Genomic DNA, 23,416 nt, shown 5'->3' with positions numbered 1-23,416 from the left:
TGTTTTAGCTCAATTGTGAGCCGGGGTGGCACAGCAGGTAGAGTGCTGTACTGTAGGTCACTGAGCTGACTGTAGATCTGCAGGTCAGCAGGTCAAATCTCATCACCGGCTCAAGGTTGACTCAGCCTTCCATCCCTCCAAGATGGGTAAAATGAGGACCCGGATTGTGGGGGCAATAGGCTGGCTCTGTTAAAAAGTGCTGTTAGCTGCCCTGAGTCTAAGGAGAAGGGCTGCATAAAAACCAAATAAATAAAATAAATAAATAAATAAATTGTGGTCATAAGTTGAGGACTACCTATATATGTAACTCAGAGGTATCAAACTGGTGGCCTATGGGCCAGATGTGATGTGTCATGCTCAGACCATGCACACCCCAGCTCTGAGAAGGGGAAAAAACACCATGAAACATCATGTGTCGGCAACGTGACACCGTGAGTTTGAAACCTGTGATATAACTATTCGGCCTTCAAATACACAGACACGGGGCAGAAAATGCAACCAATAGACCCAGTATGAAAGTTCCACTCTGCATTAATGGTGTTGAACATGTTAAGCCCAAATTTTAAAGTGGGCTGCAAAAGGTCAGTGACTGTATATTTGCTCTTAGCAACTTCAATTAAATTTCAGTGGCTAACTCCGAATGAAAATGAATTATATTTAGTTGTTGCTAGCTAATTAAATAAATTTAATATTCTCAAATTTGTACGATACACTTCAGAGAAATTGCTAATTTGCTTTTCCAATTAGGGCTTGAGAACTTTTTATTTATCGGTTCCCATGAAGCAAGATGGGAATGAAGTATTTATTTTCTGTGAATTTCCCATAGTATAACAAGAGTGTTCATCTGGCCAGTGTTTTGTTTTTCATCAAGATTCTGTGTTAATTAAGAGTGGAACCTGCATATCTCCAACTCTTAACACAAACGTCCTTTCTTGTTCCTTTAAAAAAAGAGGGAGGGGGAGGAAATCTAATAATTTAATCAAGTTGAACTTCATTTCCAGATGGACTTCATCCAACTTTTCTCTTTTTATTGCTTGTTAAGCAAGAAATGGCTGCTTCATGTTTGGGGGAGGGATCTTAAGTGGGAAAAGGAAAATGTGCTCTGAGAAAGCCAGCTGTCTACAGGCAAAAACTCTGCAGTGAGATAATTTATTTATTTATTTATTATTTGGATTTGTATGCCGCCCCTCTCCGAAGACTCGGGGCGGCCCACAACAAGTGAAAAAAAAAACCATCCAATACATAATCCAATTAATTAAAATATTAAAAGTTTTTTTAAAAAAAACCTATACTAACATACACACACACAAGCATACCATGTATAAATTCAGCGGGTCCAGGGGGAGATGTTTAATTTCCCCATGCCTGACGGCAAAGGTGGGTTTTGAGAAGTTTACGGAAGGCAGGAAGAGTAGGGGCAGTTCTGATCTCCGGGGGGAGTTGGTTCCAGAGAGTCGGTGCCGCCACAGAGAAGGCTCTCCCCCTGGGGCCCGCCAACCGACATTGTTTAGTTGACGGGACCCGGAGGAGGCCCACTCTGTGGGACCTAATCGGTCGCTGGGATTCGTGCGGCAGAAGGCGGTCTCGGAGATATTCTGGTCCGATGCCATGAAGGGCTTTAAAGGTCATAACCAACACTTTGAATTGTGACCGGAAACTGATCGGCAGCCAATGCAGACTGCGGAGTGATGGTGAAACATGGGCATACCTGGGTAAGCCCACGACTGCTCTCGCAGCTGCATTCTGCACGATCTGAAGTTTCCGAACACTTTTCAAAGGTAGCCCCATGTAGAGAGCATTACAGTAGTCGAACCTCGAGGTGATGAGGGCATGAGTGACTGTGAGCAATGAGTCCTGGTCCAGATAGGGCCGCAACTGGTGCACCAGGCGAACCTGGGCAAATGCCCCCCTCGCCACAGCTGAGAGATGGTTTTCTAATGTGAGCTGTGGATCGAGGAGGACGCCCAAGTTGCGGACCCTCTCTGAGGGGGTCAATAATTCCCCCTCCCAGGGTAATGGACGGACAGATGGAATTGTCCTTGGGAGGCAAAACCCACAGCCACTCCGTCTTATCCGGGTTGAGCTTGAGTCTGTTGACACCCATCCAGGCCCCAACAGCCTCCAGGCACCGGCACATCACTTCCACCGCTTCGTTGACTGGGCATGGGGTGGAGATGTAAAGCTGGGTATCATCCGCATATTGATGATACCTCACCCCATGTCCTTGGATGATCTCGCCCAGCGGTTTCATGTAGATGTTGAATAGCAGGGGGGAGAGGACCGACCCCTGAGGCACCCCACAAGGGAGAAACCTAGGAGCCGACCTCTGACCCCCCACTAACACCGACTGCGACCGGCCAGAGAGGTAGGAGGAGAACCACTGGAGAACAGTGCCTCCCACCCCCAACCCCTCCAGCCGGTGCAGAAGGATACCATGGTCGATGGTATCGAAAGCCGCTGAGAGGTCAAGGAGCACCAGGACAGAGGATAAACCCCTGTCCCGGGCCCGCCAGAGATCATCCATCAACGCGACCAAAGCGGTTTCCATGCTGTAACCGGGCCTGAAACCCGACTGTTGGGGACCTAGATAATCGGCTTCTTCCAAGGACCGCTGGAGCTGGAGTGCCACCACCTTCTCAACAACCTTCCCCATAAAGGGAAGGTTGGAGACTGGACGATAGTTATTAAGTACGGCTGGGTCCAGGGAGGGCTTCTTGAGGAGGGGGCGCACGAGCGCTTCTTTATAGAGTGATGGAAAAACTCCCCTCCCCAAGGAAGCGTTGGTAATCTCCTGGGCCCAGCTCCGTGTCACCTCCCTGCTGGCCGAAACCAACCAGGAGGGACACGGATCCAGTAAACAGGTGGCGGAACTCACAGCTCCAATGGCCTTGTCCACTTCATCAGGTGTCACCAGATCAAACTCTTCCCAGACAGGTGGACAAGTACGTGCCCCAGTCTATAATCTATTTCTGCCTTCCTTTTAGTTGTATGTAAATGGTGAGCCTGAGAGAGAATCCTTACTGCATGGTCAGAATGTATGAGTAATCAGCTTCCCAGAAGATCAAAATTGTCTAACACTTAGTTTTCAAATTTTCAAAAGAATCACAGATTGTATCTTCCTTTCCTTGCTTGGAAAAGTAGGACTAAGATCTATTTTCATAAGAGCCAAGGTGGCACAATGGTTAGAGTGCAGCACTGCAGGCTGCTTCAGCTAACTGCTAGCTGCAGTTTGGCAGATCAAATCTCACCAGGCTCAAGGTTGACTTGGCCTTCCATCCTTCCAAGGTGGGTAAAAGGAGGACCAGGATTGTTGGAGGCAATATACTGATTCTGTAAACCACTTAGAGAGGGCTGTAAATGCACTATGAAGTGCTATATAAGTCTAAGTGTTATTGTTATTTTGCAGCCACTAATCAATTTGTATCTGAACCATTTTCTTCTGGACCTCTAATTAAGTTGTTCTAGCTGGAGAACCAGAAGGGAAAATCATATTATAGTACCATGCACAGCTATTGCAAGCTAAAAATAGGATGCCCTGGTTTATTATAAAATCTTTGATTATGATTAAGTGTGTAAGACCAAGGGTTTTGCTATCAGTGCTATCACAGGATTCTATCAGAGGATGCATGCCAAAGCACTTGCTAAAATTGCGTTGGCAACAATGAGATTTCATTACATTTTCTGCCATGTATCTTGCCCTAGTGATCCGGAAAAAGAAATGTAAAAGACAAGATTATTCGATTGAAGGAGTATGCTCCACCAATATTTTAATATGTTGGTCTATTTTTCCAGGTCTGAAAATGCTCCTGACTGTTCCATTCTGAGTAGTCTATGGGAATAGATTTTCCCCTTGTTGTGTTATCTCTATTTAAATGACATATAATTCTTACAAGGTTCACAGATTCTACCATTTCCTGCTTCAGGGATAAAAAACTAGAATAGAGCAGAATAGTTTTAGAAAATATTAATTTACCTTCCTATCTCCAAAACACTGTAATGGGAAAACTGTACTAAAAATATACCCCTACTTTCTCTTCCCCTTTAACTGTCCACTCCCCAACTCTTTTCCCATCTTTATAGAAAGAACTAAAGGAGATACTGCCTGGTTTTGTTTTGGATTTTTGGTCTTAATCAATATCCAAATCTGTAAAGAGATTTAATAAAGCTTCAGGTTTCTGAAGAAACCCTTCTGAGGAACCCTTCTGAGGAACTCTTCCACATGAGAATATCCATTGAATCTGTCCAAATCAGCTTCATTTTAGGATTCGAACAAAGCTGAAAAACATTCCTATTACAAGGAACTGGACAGTTGCAAGCTGAAGAAAAAAAGATCAATGTTCATTTTGCTCCAGTAAGATGACTTTAGCCTTAATTGTAATATTGTAATGTTCTATGTTGTAATACCACAATGATGTGATATTACAGTCAATACCAAACCACTAAAGATTTTATTTGTTTATATCTCAAGTTTATTTTTTTACAAATAACGCAAGACAACGAACATATCCAACCTATATGCCTCCTATTTTCCCCACAACAATAATCCTGTGAGGTGGCTTGGGCTGATGGGCCCAAAGTCACCCAGCTACCTTGCATAGTTAAAGTGGGAAGTGAACTCATGGTCTCCTGCTTTCTATCCTAGAGCCTTAACCACTAGACCAGATTAGCTAATGGTAATATGATAAAATGTGGTAATAAGGCAACACACTGTGTTATGACATTTGAAGGGATAGATTTTTGGTACCCGCTTCATGGATCATTAGCTCTAACAGCTAACTTTCTTACATATCACAGCGTTTTCCCTTTGATTGTGAGAAGAAACGATCTACTTACAAGGCATTTGTAAGCAGTGCTGGAGTACAGACAGTAAATAGGGGTAAGCATCTGTGTGCTTCAACTTCTTCTTGATCAGCTCAAACATCTGTGAGGCGCTTTTTGTGTCAATATGTACCTACAACAGAATACAAAAAATATAATGAAACAAACAAAAAATATAGTGAAAATATCATTATGAGGCATAATTTAGACCAAGTAGTCAAATCATGAAAAACATAAATTTCAGAGTGTAAAAAGGTGAGCAGAATAAGGTGATATATTAGTTTGTGTAAAACAACTGTCAACATCTATGCTCAACAAGGGACTGGAAGCCGAAATCCAATCTCTTGTTTATGCCTTGCATTTTCTGCATTATGTGATATCTGCATACGAGAATAAAATGCAACATTTTAAAAAGAAAATAATAATTTGTGACACTCAGTTCAGCTATTAGAGAGTGTATCTGTTATAAGATCCATGCCAGGTAGGATGCTACTTGACACTGGATCCATTTACATCTACCAGAAAGAAAAGAAATTATCTTAATACATTATAGATAATTACTACAAAGATATCACAGTTTATCTTTATTTTTGTTATAGTCAGAGTTACCTAACTTAAAACAAGCCAATAACATACATTAAGAAGGGATGCAAAAAATTAATTAGTTTGGGGCAAGGGGAAATGACCTAGAAAATTATGGAAATTTCTATTTACTTCTGGAATACAAGTGTTTTGATGATTTCTGGAAATATATTTCCCAAACAAAAAGTTGTGTGGTGTGTCCAGTGTTGTGGACAAAATAGATTCAATATACTCCAGTAATACTCCCTATGTAAACAATGTTTTTCCAGTTTCTAATATTAGGAATCCATATGTTTCTTTTGCTATTAAAAACTAAACAGTTGATTGGGAAAATATCTAATGTACAGGTATATTTAAAAAAAACACAGTTGCAAACCAATAATTGAATCTATTGTGCTTGGAATAAGAAACATGGATTCTGGAAAAAAACATACTATAGCATATTTAATGGTAGGGTTTTATACTCTCAGAATAGCTGTCATTCATGTTTCTTGCTCACAAACATATTATCAAATACCTTTATCTTATATTATAGAGCATGCTTACCTTTTTATCTTACTTGCCAAAATATTTGTTAACCTCTCATCTCTACTCTACTATCTCTATTTTGATGCATCAACATTTTACTGGACTTACATCCGACACTGAACGTTGTTTGTCTACACTGTCTGTGTACTAACCCTACAGTAGATGGGAACTAGCACTTATGGAGACACATTCATAACATTAGGACACATTCTACCCTTTTTAGAAAAGAAGCAATAAGTACAATCATGTCAATAATTCTAGTATAATGCAATGTAGTATGGCTTTGATATATTGAGTACTTGTTTAGATCTTCTAGGCTTCAAATTATATAAAGGAGGATGTCTCCATTGAGGACTAAAGGGCTATGCTACTGCAGGTGCACTCCTCAAAGAGGAGTGAGGAGCTGTCCACTGAAATCCTAAGATTCATGGTGCTGAATACAGCACTAGATCTAAAGCCTCTTAAAGTGGACAGAACCTGGGGTTATCAAATTAAAGCTGTGTAAAATTAGAACAGCAAATGTGCAAATATCCAAATGGTAGGAACATGCCAAAAAAAAGTCATTTTAGGGGGTCAAAGCCTAAGAGCAAAGACAGAAACAGAACTTCAGAATATAAAGATGGCAGATCTAAACTTCAGAATATAAAGATGGCAGATCTAAAATAGAAAGAAAAATGTGTTGGAAACACATCTTTTATTCCCCAAGTGAGCAAAATATATTAAGCAATCTGGAGCAGCGAACTATTGATAACCAACAAATATTCCTAAAACCCAAACTATAAACCTCCTGAGCGAGGGGCGGCATATAAATCAAACAAACAAACAAACAAATAAACAAATAAATAAATAAATAAATGAGTGAGTGAGTGAGTAGTGAGTGCATGCGTGCATGCATGAATGAATGAACAAAAATCAAATTGCAGCATTTTAAGTCATTACTACCATAATAATCCAGTTAAATGGCTCCTGACAAGATCTGAATTAATATAATGACCAGATAACTTTTTTTAAAAAAATGCTTGTATATATAAGAAAGAAAATGTCTCATTTTTCTTTAGTTATATGAAAACCATGCTTTTTCCCCCACAGACAAATCTGTATATTTATAGTAGTAGGTAAGGCAAACTAACAATTCTTAGCAACAAAAAATTTCTAGGGCAACACCCACCATTTCAAACCTCTTTGCAAGTTCCAAGTCATCTTCATTTCGAACCATCTCAAAGAAATCTAAGTGCCTAGAGGAAAAATAAACATTTTCATCATCTATAAGTTATTCATAATGATGTAAACTCAGTTGGAATTAGTTTCCAAATTTGATATGCTGCCCTTAAATCAATGTGGACCGAGGGGCCTACATTTAGATATGATTTTCATGACATAATAGAAAGCAAAATTAGATCAATGTGCTCAGTTTTTTAAGCACAAGGCAGATGGTATTTTGAAAATCTGAAACTGCCATTTGAACTTGAATAAGACCAACTGGGAGACAACTACCGGTAAAAGTTATAAGTTGGCATCAACTGAGATAATCAACTAAGGATTGACATTAAATATATAGCCTTCAGGTTTATATATTCCCAGAGAGAAATATAGTAATGATCCACTGTATGTTAGTTGGGAGTTTTCAATTCTTCCTGTCTTATTATTTGCAAAATTCCCTTCCGCAGCCCCATTTTTTTTAATCTCCACATTTTTGTTTTTAAAAGAAAACAAAGACCTGATTGGAAGAAGAACTGTTTTCCAATCTACACTAAGTCACTCAAGCTGCTGCATATTCTCAAGATTTCAAGCGGAAGGGGGAAATTGCCCCAATATATTTAAATCATGCAGTTCATTTTATGATTTAGTTCATTTTATTTGCATCAGTTCCCAGCATGATAACTGCAAGTGGGAATGTAAAATATGACTCAACAGAAAATATTAGAATAGGAGAAAATAGGATAACAAGTTAACAAGAAATATCACAGCACTGATTCAATTAAAAGCCAGGGTGAAGAAATAAGGTTTCAGCTGGCAATCAAAAGTTTATAAGGTTTGACACCAACAATAACTGAACTGGTAATTCAATGGCCAAATATCTGTACCCTGTTTCCCTGAAAATAAGACAGCATCTTATATTAATTTTTGTTCCCAAAGATGTGCTACGTCTTATTTTCAGGGGATGAAAATAACAAAAAAAATGAACATTTATTATATACTGTACAGTAGTTGTCATCACAAAACCACCATAACTAGACAAACTGTGAATTCTATCAAGAATTTCTTACTACTACCGTACCATTATTTCCATGTACAACAATTATACTTTCTTCAAATATATGTTATATATGTTCTGTTCAGGAATGCTGCAAAATGAAATGTCTCCTATGTCTTACTTTCAGGGGGTGCCTTATATTTGGCAATTCTACGAAACATCTGCCATGTCTTACTTTCAGAGGTGACTTATTTTCCAGGAAACAGGGTATTAAGTACACCATTATAAATTCTAGCCAACTGCAGCTTCCAGACCAAATGAAAGGCAACTCTGCTCAAAGCACATTGCAATATTTAGTTCTAAATGGATAGTTTAATATTCATGTAGACAGTATACATATTCATTAAGTTCCCATGCATTTAATAACCCTCCATATTTAGAGTCTGTTGGTATACGAACCATATTGATTACTCAAGAAGCAGTACAATATACTGATAAAACTTCAGTTACATTGTGCTAGCTGTATAATTGAAATTGTTGGTGGACCTCACAATTGTGAGGTGCAAAACATGTACATTATATATGATCTGAAATGTATTTTTTTCTTTAAATGGCCATGTTATGCTATATTAAATTGAATTAGAAGACTACACAGTGTATTTATATACTATAACATTTATATTTATCATTACAACATAGTATTTTGCTTCACCTGTCCAATGTTGCATTTTCATGTCCTCTTAGTTTGTCAATAATGGGCTGAATACCTAGCATTAGAAACTCATATCGTAGGTGCAGTCGGAATTCCAAGTTGTCCTACAAGAAAAAAAAAGGAAAAAACCCCTCAGATTCAAGTTCCAAACTTAAGAGGAGAAATAATTATGCCACAGAATTCTGCCAGCTATTTTCAGAGACTGAATGACAGAGATTAAAAGAAATTCAGCACATACACTCACCTCTCCACTACCTGCATTTAATACAGCATTAATAAAGGACATGATGGCTGTTTTTAGGTTCACTTCATCACGATATCGCCCCATGCTTCGGTCTAACTCATTGAGTAGAGTCTGTAAAGCAAGAGAAGTGGTAATAGCAAGACAGGGTAACTATTTATTTATTTATTTGTTTGTTTGTTTATTAAATTAATTTCCAGAAGTTGAAGGTGCTCCAACACTAGAGGTTTTTAAAAAGAGATTGGACACTATTTTTCAAAATGGTATAGAGTTTCCTGCTTGAGCAGAAGGCTGGACTAGAAGATCTCCAAGATCCCTTCTTATTCCCTCCTATTCTGCTATTGAGATGGACTGGACAAAATTGTATTACAGGATAATTATTTTTTTCAACATGATATATTCTGTTATATTTCATATTTCTTAACTTCCCATTTGTCTTGGGGAGGGTTATTTATTTATTTAATTTGACTTCTATGCCACCCAATCCCAAAGGACTCACGGTTATGGTTAGGCTGTACAATATAATCAATAAAATTAAACAATAAAATCAAATTTTAAGATTAAAAATTCTAAAATCATAAAACACTACAAATACTTTAAAAGATGAAAAAATTCCAAGATGAGGGATTAGCAGTAATGCAGTTGATTCCAGTTTTTACCCACAATCTTTTCTTTTATGTACACTGAGATCATATGAACCAAAGACAAATTTTATTTATTTATTTATTTATTTATTGGATTTGTATGCTGCCCCTCTCCGGAGACTCAGGGCGGCTAACAGCAACAATAGTGTACAACAACAGTGTACGATAGTAATTCAATACTAAAAATGATTAAAAACCCATTAATATAAAAACCAAACATACATACATACATACCATGCATAGAATTGTAAAGGCCTAGGGGGAAAGAGGATCTCAATTCCCCCATGCCTGACGGCAGAGGTGGGTTTTAAGTAGCTTACGAAAGGCAGGGAGCTTATATTTGAGAAGATCTTATTATTTAAGACACAGAAATCATATGTACTTTGCACTGGTGGGGGGGAGGGGAACATTTCTTTTAAAAAATGGAAGTTAGAAACTTCTGTTGGCAGTCTGTGAAGTCCTTTGAAAGAATTTGATCATGTTAAGGAAGCAGATAAAAATGAACTTATAGCCAGCTGGCTCATTGGTGCAAGAATGACATGACAATAACTGTTCTCTTTAAGTGGCCACAACTTAGAGGTACCGTATTTTTTAGAGTATAATACTCACCTTCCCCCCCCCCCCTAAAGGAAGGTGTAAATATTAGTGCATCTTATACACTGAATACAGCCATTGTATGCAATCATACTTGGCCAATAAAGAATACTATTCTAATCTAGTCTAGTCTAGTCTAGTCTATTCCAATACACACTGCACAAAATATCAGCTGCAGATGTTTAAAACAGAACCCATTAAGACTGAAAAAAGTTAACGATGTAAGATTTTCAATTAAATCTAAGGTCTGTTATCTAATAAAAACAAACACAAAACGCTGCAATTTAATACAGCAGTGTAAACACATTCTATGAGAGTTAAAACTGTCAAAGTATCAGGCTACTGTGCCTAAATCAAAATTGTACAAAATTGTACAAAGATTTTGTCCATGCCAGAAAAGACTTATAACTGCAAATAGACTCGATCAGATGAGAGAAAATATATATTACTACAGCTATGTGATTAAAATATTTAATTGCTGCCTTTATCAGCTGAGATTGATTGGCTTATCAACATGATTAATAGGGACTATATTGAAAAGTAGCTGTGGTAAAGGAGTTTGAAGGCAACAAACACAGGTTGCTCTTGACTTACAACCATTCTGTTAGTGACCATTCAAAGTCGCAACAGCATTGAATTACCTTTTTTTTTACACTTGCGGTGATTACAGCATTCCCACATGATCCAAATTTGGATGCTTCGCAACTGGTACTAGATTTATGATGTTGCAGTGTCTCAGGATCACTTGATCCCCTTTTGAGCCTCAGTAGCACAGTGGTTAGAATGCAGTACTGCAAGCTACCTCTGCTGATCACCAGCTGCCAGCAGTTTGGCAAATTGAATCTCAGTAGGCTCAAGGTTGACTCAGCCTTCCATGGTCAGTAAAAGGAGGAAACAGATTGATGGGGGCAATATGCTTACTCTATGTAAACCGCTTTGAGAGGGCTGTAAAACACTGTGAAGTGCTATTGCTATTTGCGACCTTCTGCCAAGCAAAGTCAACAGGAAAGTCAGATTCACTCAACAATCCTGTTATTAATTTAACAAATGCAGTGATTCACTTCACACTAAACACTTGCCACTTAACTGTGGCAAGACAAGTCATAAAATATGGTTAAAACTCACTTAACAATAGTCTTGCTTAGCAATTGAAATTTTAGCTCAACTATAGTCCATAATTCGAGCACTATCTGTACACAAATTCTCCTGCCTACTCTTTACCAGAATGGTCACCAATGGCCTATGGCTAGGAAATGCAAATCAGTCACAGGGTATGCACTGAACTGGGTATGCTCAAAATGGGGTATGCAAAAAATTCTTTTTCAAGTGTTAAAAAGAGACAGAACTAGTTCCACAGAATAGATCTGGGCCATAGAGTTGAAAGTTCATTAAATTTAAGTTCACTTAAAAGGTGAACTTAAGTTCATTTAAGTTCACTTAAAAGGTGAAATGTATTAATATTAGAATCATTACAAGCAAGGCAAGATAATTCAAGTTAGGTCCCACAGACTGGGCCTTCTCCGGGTCCCGTCAACTAAACAATGTCGTTTGGCGGGGCCCAGGGGAAGAGCCTTCTCAGTGGCGGCCCTGGCCCTCTGGCTCCCCCCGGAGATTAGAATTGCCCCAATCCTCCTCGCCTTTTGTAAGCTCCTTAAAACCCACCTTTGCCGTCAGGCATGGGGGAACTGAGATACTCTTTTCCCCCTAGGTCTTTACAATTTATGCATGGTATGTTTGCTTGTAGGTATTATTGGTTGTAAAATAAGGGTTTTCTAGCTGTTGTAGTATTGGATTTACATGCTGTTTTTATTATTGTTGTTAGCCGACCCCGAGTCTACGGAGAGGGGTGGCATACAAATTAAATCAATCAATCTATCTATCTATCAATCAATCAATCAATCAATAATGGGGTACAGCTCATGAAAACCCCAAATCCACTGTCTCAGAAAATTAGAATATTACATCTGATCAATAAAAAAAGGATGTACTCAGAACTTGGTTTGGGCCCCTTCTGCAGCAATTACTGCCTCAATGCAGCATGGCATGGAAGCTATCAATCTATGGCACTGCTGAGGAGCTATGGAAGACCACCTTGCTTCAATAGTGACCTTCAGCTCTTGTGCATTGTTTGATCTCATGTCTCTCATCTTTCTCTTATTAATGCCCCATAGATTCTTTGTGGGGTTTAGGTCAGGCGAGTTTGTTGGTCAATTAAGCAAAATAATCCCACAGTCATCGAACCAGGTTTTAGTGCTTTTGGCAGTGTGGGCAGGTGCCAAGTCTTGCTGGAAAATGACATCAGCATTCCCATAAAGCTCATCTATAGAAGGAAGTTTGATGTGCTACAAACTCTCCTGGTAGTCAGCTGCCCTGACCCTGGACTTAATGAAGCACAGTGGACCAACACCAGCAGCATGCTATTTATTTAGTTTTTTCTTCCATTTAGTCTCCCAATCACTACTTTGTGCATTAGGTCACAATAGGTTGGATTGAATTTGGCTACACCTATTTTGTCTGAAACAAGCTACTGTGGTTTGTAGACATGACTACAACAATGTATTGCATATCTTATTGTATTATATTCAATCACAGTAATTAAGCAAAATCAGTATTGTCAGTTGTCTACTTTATTCCAGCTGTTTTTGGACAGCATTCTTGGATTGCTCCTGAACAATATGATGTATTTAATTCCATTTAAATTTAAAATGAAAAGCTGAGACATCAGGAGCAAGGATAGATAAAATGATACTCTTCACTTCAAGCCAATGTGGGAGTTGTATTCAAAAACATCTGGAGATTATCTATCCCAACTCTGGAGGGTAGCCTCTGTACTATTATCCTTTTAATGCTCAGCAATCAACCTTGAAGTGAGATATTTCCTGTTTGTTTTTTTTAAAAAAACTGATAGCCTCCTATCCAGAGGATCATGGGGCTTACAGTGCAACTGTTGGCTTTTCCCCAGAGTAGATCTTATTTTCACCATAACAGCCCATATGTTAGAGAATGTTCATACTGTTATTTTCTCCCTTGTAATGGAAATGAATTCTTGTCTTTCTTCATGTATTTAGACATCTAGATAAATAATCATGCATACTTTTCAAAATTGAAAGTGTTAGCTGAATTTTTTGTTCCCACTTATTCACATATGTGAATTACTGCTTGAGATAGCTATTCTATATTAAGGACATATAATAGATATTAAAATCTACAGTATTAAAACTTTGAGAAATGATTTGTGCTAATCATTCTTCAGGTTAAAAGAATGACACATTGATGAAAGCATTGTTGCAAAATTCCACTGTGTATAAGCCACATATCAAGGAATAAGTCTCCATTCTGGCATCTGTAATACACAGTCACATACATATATTTATATACATGTGTAAAAAGGGAGATGATTGGCCCTGCTGACTGGAACAGAAGAGAACTGTGCTTACTATTTAATAAGAGAATTTCTAGATTGGAAGAAGATGCTGTACAAAGGTAAAGGTTACCCTCACAAATGCGTACTAGTTGTTCCCGACTCTAGGGGGTAGTGCTCAGCTCCGTTTCTAAACCGAAGATGCAGCGCTGTCTGATGACGATTCTGTGGTCATTGTGGCCGGAATGACTAAATGCCGAAGGCACACGGAACACTATTATCTTCCCACCAAAGTGGTCCCTATATTTCTACTTGCATTTTCACATGATTTCAAATTGCTAAGTTGGCAGAAGCTGGGGCAAGTAATGAGAGCTCACTCCACTACGCAGTGCTAGGGATTTGAACCGCTGAACTGTCAACCTTTCTGATCAACATGTTCGGTGTGCTAGCCACTGAGCCACCGCGTCTCCTTAAGATGTTGTATAGACATACTCATTTTGTTCATCTAGGAAAAGAAAGTGTTTCAAATGTTTCCTCCTTGGAATTATTAAACCACAATTTCCTCTTTAATCAGAGACCAAGAAAGCCCCCCAAAAAATTCCTTCTACTCAGTGTCTTCACTCTTTGTCATTTTGGCTGAGAGGATTTTTCATCATTATTTTTTACTATTCAGGAAGAACGTTAATAACACTTTTGCTGTCAATGCCAAATAGCCACTTGTAAAACATCAGGGCTGATGTTTGAGGCTGAATAGTTAATATCTAAGGGAAGAGGCAGGAGAGCTATGATGACTGACTGGAATTAACTTAACTCAGCAAGTTTCAAGCCATGTGGAATATTCTCTGGGCAAATCTAAAAAATATTGCCTAGATGACAGGAGGCATTTCCTCCTAAAATGTCAATGGGGAGTTAAAGGTTTTTCCTTGATATTTGCATAGCTTTGGTTATAAATAGAACATAAAAATGAGATATATCAATTATACATTCCTTAGCTCTCTTTATAATATACATAAGGTGATAATTGCTACAGCTGACTATTGTGAAGACATTTTTCTGATAAAATATTTTTGTTTCTGATAAAATCTCTATATGTTTCGAAACTTACCCTGTACCCAGAAAACTATTATAATTCCTAACAATTCTCTGCCTATACTACGGGTAAGAAGTTAATCCAAATTTCAAAATATTTCTAGGTAATCGATTTTTAGGTAATTTAGGTAATAATTTGATTTAGATAATATTTTTGGGTAATGGATTTTAATCTCAGAAATTTGACAAGCATTACTTCATGAATATTCATAATGACAGAAGCAGCTCACAGATGGGTTCTAACATACTTTGCTGCCGATTCGCTTCCTCCCATGCTGCATGGGTGTATGTGCGCTTTGCTGGAAACTCAGCTTTTGCACAAATGCAAAGCACAAAACAGCTTCTGCACAGGTTCAGAAGTGAAAAACAAGATGGCGACGCCTATGGCACCACCGAGAGGGCTGTATGGGAGCATGGACAGCTGGCCATCACTTCCTGTTCAGCGAGTGGGGAAAAATTCCTGCTACCAGTTCCAAAGAACCAGTCCGAACCAGCAGAAAACCACCTCTGAAACAGCTGTGTTAGATTTAACTTTGTATCTGTTAAGCTAATGCTAGCACAAAAAGAAAGGAAGGAAGGAAGGAAGGAAGGAAGGAAGGAAGGAAGGAAGGAAGGAAGGAAGGACTTGTACAAGCTTAGACTGTTGAAAGGAACTTTGCAGAAAGAAAGGATGGCATTTAGGCATAGATTCAGAAAAACAGATAAGCAAGAAAATAAAATGAAATTATGTTCGTAATGGAATTTAAAAAACCCCAAGCAGACAAAGAATCATCCTTATCTCCTTTTACACTACATATATACAGTATATACATGCATCTCCTACACATTCAGTTAATAGAATGTCAGTTCCTAAAGGTTCATAGAATACTGTGAAAACAGTAAGCAATAACTTGTCAAAAATGCAGTCACACATATTTTGTAAAAATTATGATATTCCATACTAATTCCATACTAATTAAGAAATTACTTTTTTCCCAAATTATTTTTATTCACTTTTAGATTGTTAGAGAGATCAGACAGGGAGTTTCTAATTCTAGTTTTTCATCTCATTGTTTCACAAAATTGTGAAATGCTCCTATATTTACAATATTTGTTCTAAGAGCAAAATTTCCATATCGAGAAATTTTTTTAAAGTACCTTGACATACATGTAAATTTGGTATGTTATAAACAGATATCTTCAATATTTGGAGCTGTAGGAGGAAATATGCTTTGGATCTGGCCTAAGCATATTTCCTGTACCTGTCACTGGTTCTTTAAACAAATCTAGAAAAATAGATGCCTGAATTAAGGAAGTGACAGAGCAATGATGCATAGTCTTATTCTTTAAAGCCTCCTTAACTCAAAAATATATTATCATAATGAATCCTAGGAAAAAGGAAAAAAAAGTTTATTTCAGGAGCTCCTGGGAAGTACACTGTGCTTGTCCACACTGGTTCCAAAATCCTCTTTCTGCTTTCAATCCAAGTATTGCACACTTCTAATTGCCAAATTTTAATCACAACATTAAGACTCAGTTTTCTGAGTATGATTAAAGTATTTTCAAAACCAAAGCAATTATGTAAATATATTCAGCGTTCAACATTCAGTGTATTAGGCATCCTATGAACTGCTCTGTTACTACATATCCACATTTGGTTCACATGTTCAGGTACGTATTCAAACTACACATATTTATACATACTCTCTTATTATCATTATTTTGTAATGCCAGTAATATTACTGCTAAAAGAAGTGTTAGGACAAGTACAGTCAGCAGGGTGCCATAGGCTCACAGTCCTGAATGATTGATTGATTGATTGATTAGATTTCTAGGCCGCCCTATTTCTCAGATTAAGGATGACTGATTATAAATTATAAATTTTGGGATTATTTCAGTCAGTCAATAAATACTTGGAAAGTTACAATATTTCTGGCATCACTTTTATTTAGAAAAATGTTTCTTGGGTCCATTTTTATTCTATGAAAAGACAGAAAATATGGATAGCTGTCTATCTGTTCAGAAAAGACGAAAGTTAATTTGGTGTAAAACGGCTAGAACCAAGGGGGAAAGAGAAGCTTCACTAGTTTTTATTCCTTTCTTTTTGTCCTGAAAAACAATTGGTAATTGACCATTTTATGTCAGTTGTTCTTTTGCCTACTATACTCTGAAATGGTCTAGCTCAGCACACTGGACCAAAATTCTCATAAACACAGTGAGGAATTCACTTATTATTGATTTCATACACTAGGTGAAATGTCTTTCTGGAGTAGTATTATGAGGTTAAGATATGGAATGTTATTAAACAAACTAATACAAATATGATCCTAGACTTGGAAGGGAAAGTCTAGAGAAAAGAAGGATAGAGGTGACATGATAGCAGCATTCCAGTATTTGAGGGGCTGCCACAAAGAAGAGGGGTTCAACTTATATTCCAAAGCACCAAAAGGCAAGACATGAAACAATGGATGGAAACTAATCAAGGAGAAAAACAACCTGGATATAAGGAGCAATTTCCTAACATTGAGGACAATTAACCAGTTGAGCAGCTTCCTTCAGAAGGTGTGGATACCCCATCACTGTAGGTTTTCAAGAAGAGATTACACAGCCTAAATGGTATAGGGCAGTGATGGTGAACCTTTTTTTCCTCAGGTGCCGAAAGAGTGCACAGACGCTATCATGCAGGCACCAATGCTCACACAATAATTCAATGCCTGGGGAGGGCAAAAACAGCTTCCCCCATCCCCAACTGAAGGCCCTCTGGAGGCCAGAAACAGCCTGTGTCCCAACTTCTGGTGGTCCCAGTAGGCTCGTGTTTCACCCTCCCCAGGCTCCAAAGGCTTCTCTGGAGCTGGGGGAGGGTAAAAATGCCTTCCCCTATCACCCCAGAGGCTCTCTGGAAGCCAAAAAATGCCTCCCAGAGTCTCTGTGCAAGCCAAAAATCAGCTGGCCAGCACACCCATATATGTTGGAGCTGAGCTAGGGCAACAGCTTGCGTGCCAGCAGATATGGCTCTGTGTGTCACCTGTGGCACCCATGCCGTAGATTCACCATCACTGGTATAGGGTCTCCTGCTTAAGCAGGGGGTTGGACTAGAAGCCCTCCAGCTCTATTTGGATTGATTGATCCTGTTTTAAGCAAAGAACCCAATCTACAGGTTGCCTTGCTCAATTCATCATTTTTACCTGGAATCTTGTTCTCTCCGCTGCGTAGACCTGGTAATGAAGCATGGCCTGCAGAACTTTTTTGTGACCTCCTGGCACTAAGCAAACAGCCCCAAGGATCTCCAGCACAGCAATCTTCGTCTTGATGTTCTCCATCCGTAAGCTCTGCGAAATTATATTGATGCTTTCCGGGTGGGCTAGAACATGGGCTCGTCCTTGGGAGTTGTTCATCAGAGCCTTGATGCATCCTATAACGGATGTGTGTATACGGCTTTCAGAGGTTTCATAGTCCATACTCTTCAAAAAGTTCAGCAAGCAGCTCAGGCCATCCAGCTCAATAAATCTTACTACGAATCTGTTCAGAGATAGGAAAGAAAAGGGACAATGAAGGCACTTTGCATAAATAGTGTCAGATTAATAAAAGAATTGAATTGTTTTTTCTCTTATTTTGGAAACTCTAAAACGTACATAGTTGAGGATCTGGGCAAACCATTTTAGAGAGGCAGATGTGAACATGGAATAAAATTTGTTCAGCACACTCTGCTTTGTACTACAAAGAGAAATTGCATTATGGATCCAACACCGTACATTTAAATTTATTTATTTAATTGGATTTGTATGACTTAAAATAACCATGACTCACTTGACCTAACAAAACAATTTCCACAAAGATAAATTTTTGAGCAATACTTGCTGTCCTCTACCCCACCTTATTAACAGCCTTTTGACCACATTTTCTCCTATCAAATCATCCTCTTTCTATGCCAGATAAAGCTAACATACTGTCCTTACTGATCGGTCAGTTGTTTAGGTGAAATACTGATGGGAAAAAATGGAAGCTCATGTCCAACAAATATAGGATAGGATATCATAGGATATACGGATAAGGGGGGGAAAAGGAAATTACTTATGGACACAAAATATCTATCTGGAAATAAGGCACGTTATTTTATTCATATGTTTTAGCTTCTAATTTCTTTCCAGGTACAATTCAATCAATTCAAGATGACAGGTATTGGCAGTGCACTGTTTGGGCTGTTCACCAAAACAGCTTTCTTAACACTTTCACATTATATTAAAATAATATCTTTTTTAATAGCTTTTAATGGCTTTAAACCTTGCAAGATGGCTATATGTCCCAAAGTTTTTCAATTCATTCTTACATCTAAAATATACTATACAAGAATGCTGAAAATTCTGATATATTTGACAATTTGGCAGGGAAAGCCTGAAGCTCCAGTTATCCTCAGAACCTGAAAAAGTAGCATCCTGATCTATAAAGGAGCAGTTTCCCCAAAATGAATCTGCTCTGCATATCAAGATTTCCTTTGCTCTTTCTTGTGAATTTCTATATTGCCTGAGAGATTTTTGGATAGTTGTATAAACATTTTAGAATATCTCTCAAGAGACACATTTCATTTGTTCACCAACAATCTTCCAGGAGAGGTAATGGCTTATTTTTAGGAAGGCCTTTAGTTCTAATCCTCCTTACTGTTTTTAACACATGCTATTTTTTACCATATGCTTTTGAAAAATATTTGTTTGCTACTGTTGTTTTGTCATCCTGCTATTATGTGTTTTCTATTTCTATAGTTTAAAATGATGTGTTTTAATGTGTTTTGTTGTAAGCCCCCTAGAGCTTGGTGAATCTCTCCTCTCCTCTCTCTCTCTTCTCTCTCCTGCCCTCTCTTTCTTTCCTTCCCCCTTCTCCCTCTCCCTCTCTCTCCCACCTCTCTCCCCGTCTCTCGCCTTCTGTCTCTTTCTCTCTCTTCACCTTCTCCTCCCTCTCTCTCTCTCCCCCACTCCTCTCTCCCCCTTTCTTTCTCTCTCCCCCTCTCTTTCTCTCTTTCCCCTCTCTTCTCACTCCCTCTCCCTCTCTTCTTACAAACACTTATAAAAACCCAAGCAGTATTTAACTTTGTACCACACCCAACAACAAATTTCTATACCAGTGTTTGCAGTGTCTGATCTTTTCCTGAATTATATTACTACATTGATTTAAGAACATGGATAGCCATGAAACCTAACCTCGTGATACCGGTACTTGCTACTGATGCAGAGATACTATACCACCCCTGGAACTGAATGGCTGAGCTTGTCACTGCTACTTGAAGGAGCTGCTTCAGTGCACTTAATCAAGACAAGATATGGCATGGTCGCTTTAAATAGACGTATGAGAAAGGAGCTAATAATCTGGGAAATGATGCATCCATGGAAGCCCTACTGAAAGTTTCTGCAATACACAATCAAAAACCCGTTTGAGCAATATTTTTTGTTGGTATAGCACTGAGTTAAATTTGTGGTAGGGGATGCAAAAATAGATGACTTTAAAATGATAGAAACACAGGGCTGGAAGGGACCTTGGAAGTCTTCTAGTCAAAGCATCTGCTCAAGGCAGCAGTCCTTATACCAGTGATGGCGAACCTATGGCACTCATGCCACAGGTGGCACATGGAGCCATATCTGCCAGCATACAAACTATTGCCATAGCTCAGCTCCAACACAAATGTGCGTGCCAGCCAGCTGATTTTTGACCTTTTGATTTTTGACGGTTGACCTCACCAAGTTCCTAAGAGGTCAGTAAGGGGCGTACATAAGTGCACCAGAGTCCCTACCGTACCCTGTCCTATTGTCTCTCCTATATCTCCTATATCTTCTTTTCTATACCTATATCTTTTCCTGCTATTCTCTCATAGTTATATTTTACTCCTTTATTTTCTCCTCTATTCCCCCTACATTCTACCTGATTATATCTCCTCTATAACTCTCATTGTGTATTATTGTGTATTGGACAAAACAAATAAATAAAATAAAAATAAAATAAAAATTGTTGGCTCACCTGGAGGCTCTGGGAGGGCACTTTCGGCCTCTGGAGGGCCTCCAGGAAGGTGGGAAAGGACATTTTCTCCCTCCACAGGCTTACTGAAACTTCTGGAGCCTGGGGAGGGTGAAAAACAGACCTACTGGGGCCACACAAAATCAGGAAATTGAGCTGGGGGGATCATGCGCACATGCATGAGGGGGCAGGGCACCACTGAATTATGGGTGTGAGCACTCAAGCATGTACAGTAGTGCACACACATGTGCTTTTGGCCCCTGAGGGGAAAAAGCTTCTCCATCACTGCCTTATACCATCCTGGATAAATGGTTGTCCAATATTTTCTTGAAATGTCCAACAATGGAATATCCATTGTTTAAGATGATAGAAATCAAAACTCAACTAATATCCTCTGTTGAATTAAAATGTATGCAACTGAGAATATATCTATACTAGCCTAATCTATAAAAAATAACAAACAAATAACAAATTGCAAAAAAAAAAAGGGTGTGTGTGTGTGTGTGTGTTACCGAGAGGTACATTTCAAATCGCTTTCATCAGAATAAAACAATTCAAATCTAAGACGGAACCAATACAATTCCCATAAAACAACCATTTGGGGCATAACTGTGCAAATATGTAAGTCTGTTTCATATATTTGGAGTTTTAAAAATTGGCACAAGTCATGTGGCTCCCAATATCAGATCACTTTGCAGTAGTAAGATGAGACCATAAAATAATATTGTTTACAAACTTTATTTGAGCTTCCAATGCATATGTACAAAATATATCAAATAATAGAAATCTGGAGTAACTGTATTTTATTCCTAAAGGGGAAATCAAGAGAAACTATGTAATATTTGAGGGCAGATTCCTTGCGTAGCTTATCTCTTAAGTAACTTTATCTCACTGGTTGAAAGTCTGGAGAAAACCAAAGCTTTACAGAGAGTATCAAGAGATTTAGTTTGAGGTTTGGTACCTGTTCAAGCCTGAACTTTAAAATTAGTCTTTGCGAACAAACAAGGCTTAAGAGCAAACACATACCACAAATGGTTAGACAGAAAATGCATTAAATGGCCAGGATATAAAAATCACTTTGGGATAGCATTCTTTCCAACTTTCATTCGCATGAACAATGAAAGAGCATGAATATGGCAATGGTTTGCTTTTGTCAATTGTTAGTTTTGGCTTTCCAGTTCCAGGGTTGCATTTCTCATTTCCCAAAAAAGGTAACTGTTGCTTTGTGTGACTTATAGTTTTGGCATTTAAGTAACATTTTCATCGTAGCATTTCTCTGCTGTTTTTCACCTATGTATGGGTTTTCAGATGAGGATAAACATCACTTGATGCTTTTCGGAGAGGAGAAAAATCTATTTGAGGAAGACTTAACACAGCCAAGGAAAAGTTTCAATAGAAAGGTTTTCTTTCCCACCTAGTAAAAAGCTTTCCAAAGGGGACTTGGCTTCAGTGCCCTAAGCCTGTGGTGGTGAACCTATGGCACGCATGCCTCAGGTGGCACGCAAAGCCATATCTGCCGGCATGCGAAGGAGGAAATTTTTGGCCTTGGGAGGGCATCTGGGAAGCGAGGTGAACCATTTAGGCCTACTGGGCCCATCGGAAGTCGGGAAATTGGTTGTTTCCAGGCCCCAGAGGGCCTCCATGGAGTGGGGGAGGCTGTTTCTGCTCTTGTCAGGCTCCAGGGAAGCCTTTGGAGCCTGGGAAAGGTGAAAAATGGGCCTACCAAGCCCACCAGAAGTCGGGAAATGGGAGAGGGGGAATCATACACGCATGCACAAGGGGTGGGGCATGTGTGGGAGCACTGAATTATGGATGTGGTACAGGTGTGGGTACATGTTTTCGGCCCCTGAGGTAAAAAATGTTTGCCATCACTGCCCTAAACAGTGATGGCAAACCTTTTTTGGCTCGGGTGCCAAAAGAATGCACATGCGTGACATAGCGTGCATGCAGGTGTTCACACCCATAATGCAATGCCCTCCCTCCACACATGTGCACAGCCACCAGGATTTAGGGGTAGTGATTTCTGACAGTTTCAAAATGGGTGAGCAGTGTGGTCGGGCGGTAGGAAAAGCAAGTAGAATGCTTGGCTGCATAGCTAGAGGTATAACAAGCAGGAAGAGGGAGATTGTGATCCTGTTGTATAGAGCGCTGGTGAGATCACATTTGGAATACAGTGATCCCTCTATTATCGCGAGGGTTCCGTTCCAAGACCCCTCGCGATAATCGATTTTTCGGGATGTAGTGGTGCGGAAGTAAAAACACCATCTGTGCATGCGCGCCCCTTTTTCCATGGCCGCGCATGCGCAGATGGTGTTTTTACTTCTGCACCTGGGAAGACCCAGCAGCTGAGGAGCCGCCTGCCTGCCCACTTGTCCGCCGCTTGTCCGCTTGTCCGGCCACTGCTTTTCCGCCGCTTGTCCGCTTGTCCGGCTGCCGCTTGTCCGCCGCTTTTCTGCTTGTCCGGCCGCCGCTTTTCCGCCGCTTGTCCGCTTGTCCGGCCGCCGCTTGTCCGGCCGCCGCTTTTCTGCCGCTTTTCCGCTTGTCCGGCCGCCGCTTTTCCGCTTTTCCGGCCGCCGCTTTTCTGCCGCTTTTCCGCTTGTCCGGCCACCGCTTTTCCGCCGCTTTTCCGCTTGTCCGGCCACCGCTTTTCCGCCCGCCGCTTGTCCGCCGCTTG

The 23,416-nt window shown here is 39.4% G+C and overlaps 1 protein-coding gene across 5 annotated transcripts in view; it reads right to left on the bottom strand.

The window, feature by feature from the left end:
* Positions 1-23,416, bottom strand: part of DAAM2 (dishevelled associated activator of morphogenesis 2) — a 267,666-nt gene that overhangs the window by 71,251 nt on the left and 172,999 nt on the right. For all 5 annotated transcript variants that reach the window (XM_070734270.1, XM_070734269.1, XM_070734272.1 and 2 more), the window contains exons 6-10: positions 17,928-18,261; positions 9,079-9,189; positions 8,835-8,938; positions 7,097-7,163; positions 4,834-4,951 (exon numbers count right to left, since the gene is read on the bottom strand). In XM_070734270.1, the coding sequence (XP_070590371.1) occupies positions 4,834-4,951; positions 7,097-7,163; positions 8,835-8,938; positions 9,079-9,189; positions 17,928-18,261 (734 nt within the window). The remainder of the gene's footprint in view (positions 1-4,833; positions 4,952-7,096; positions 7,164-8,834; positions 8,939-9,078; positions 9,190-17,927; positions 18,262-23,416) is intronic.

The sequence above is a fragment of the Erythrolamprus reginae genome, chromosome 1, assembly GCF_031021105.1.
Source record: "Erythrolamprus reginae isolate rEryReg1 chromosome 1, rEryReg1.hap1, whole genome shotgun sequence".
Taxonomy (NCBI): Eukaryota; Metazoa; Chordata; class Lepidosauria; order Squamata; family Dipsadidae; genus Erythrolamprus; species Erythrolamprus reginae.
This window is presented reverse-complemented; position numbering and strand designations above follow the sequence as displayed.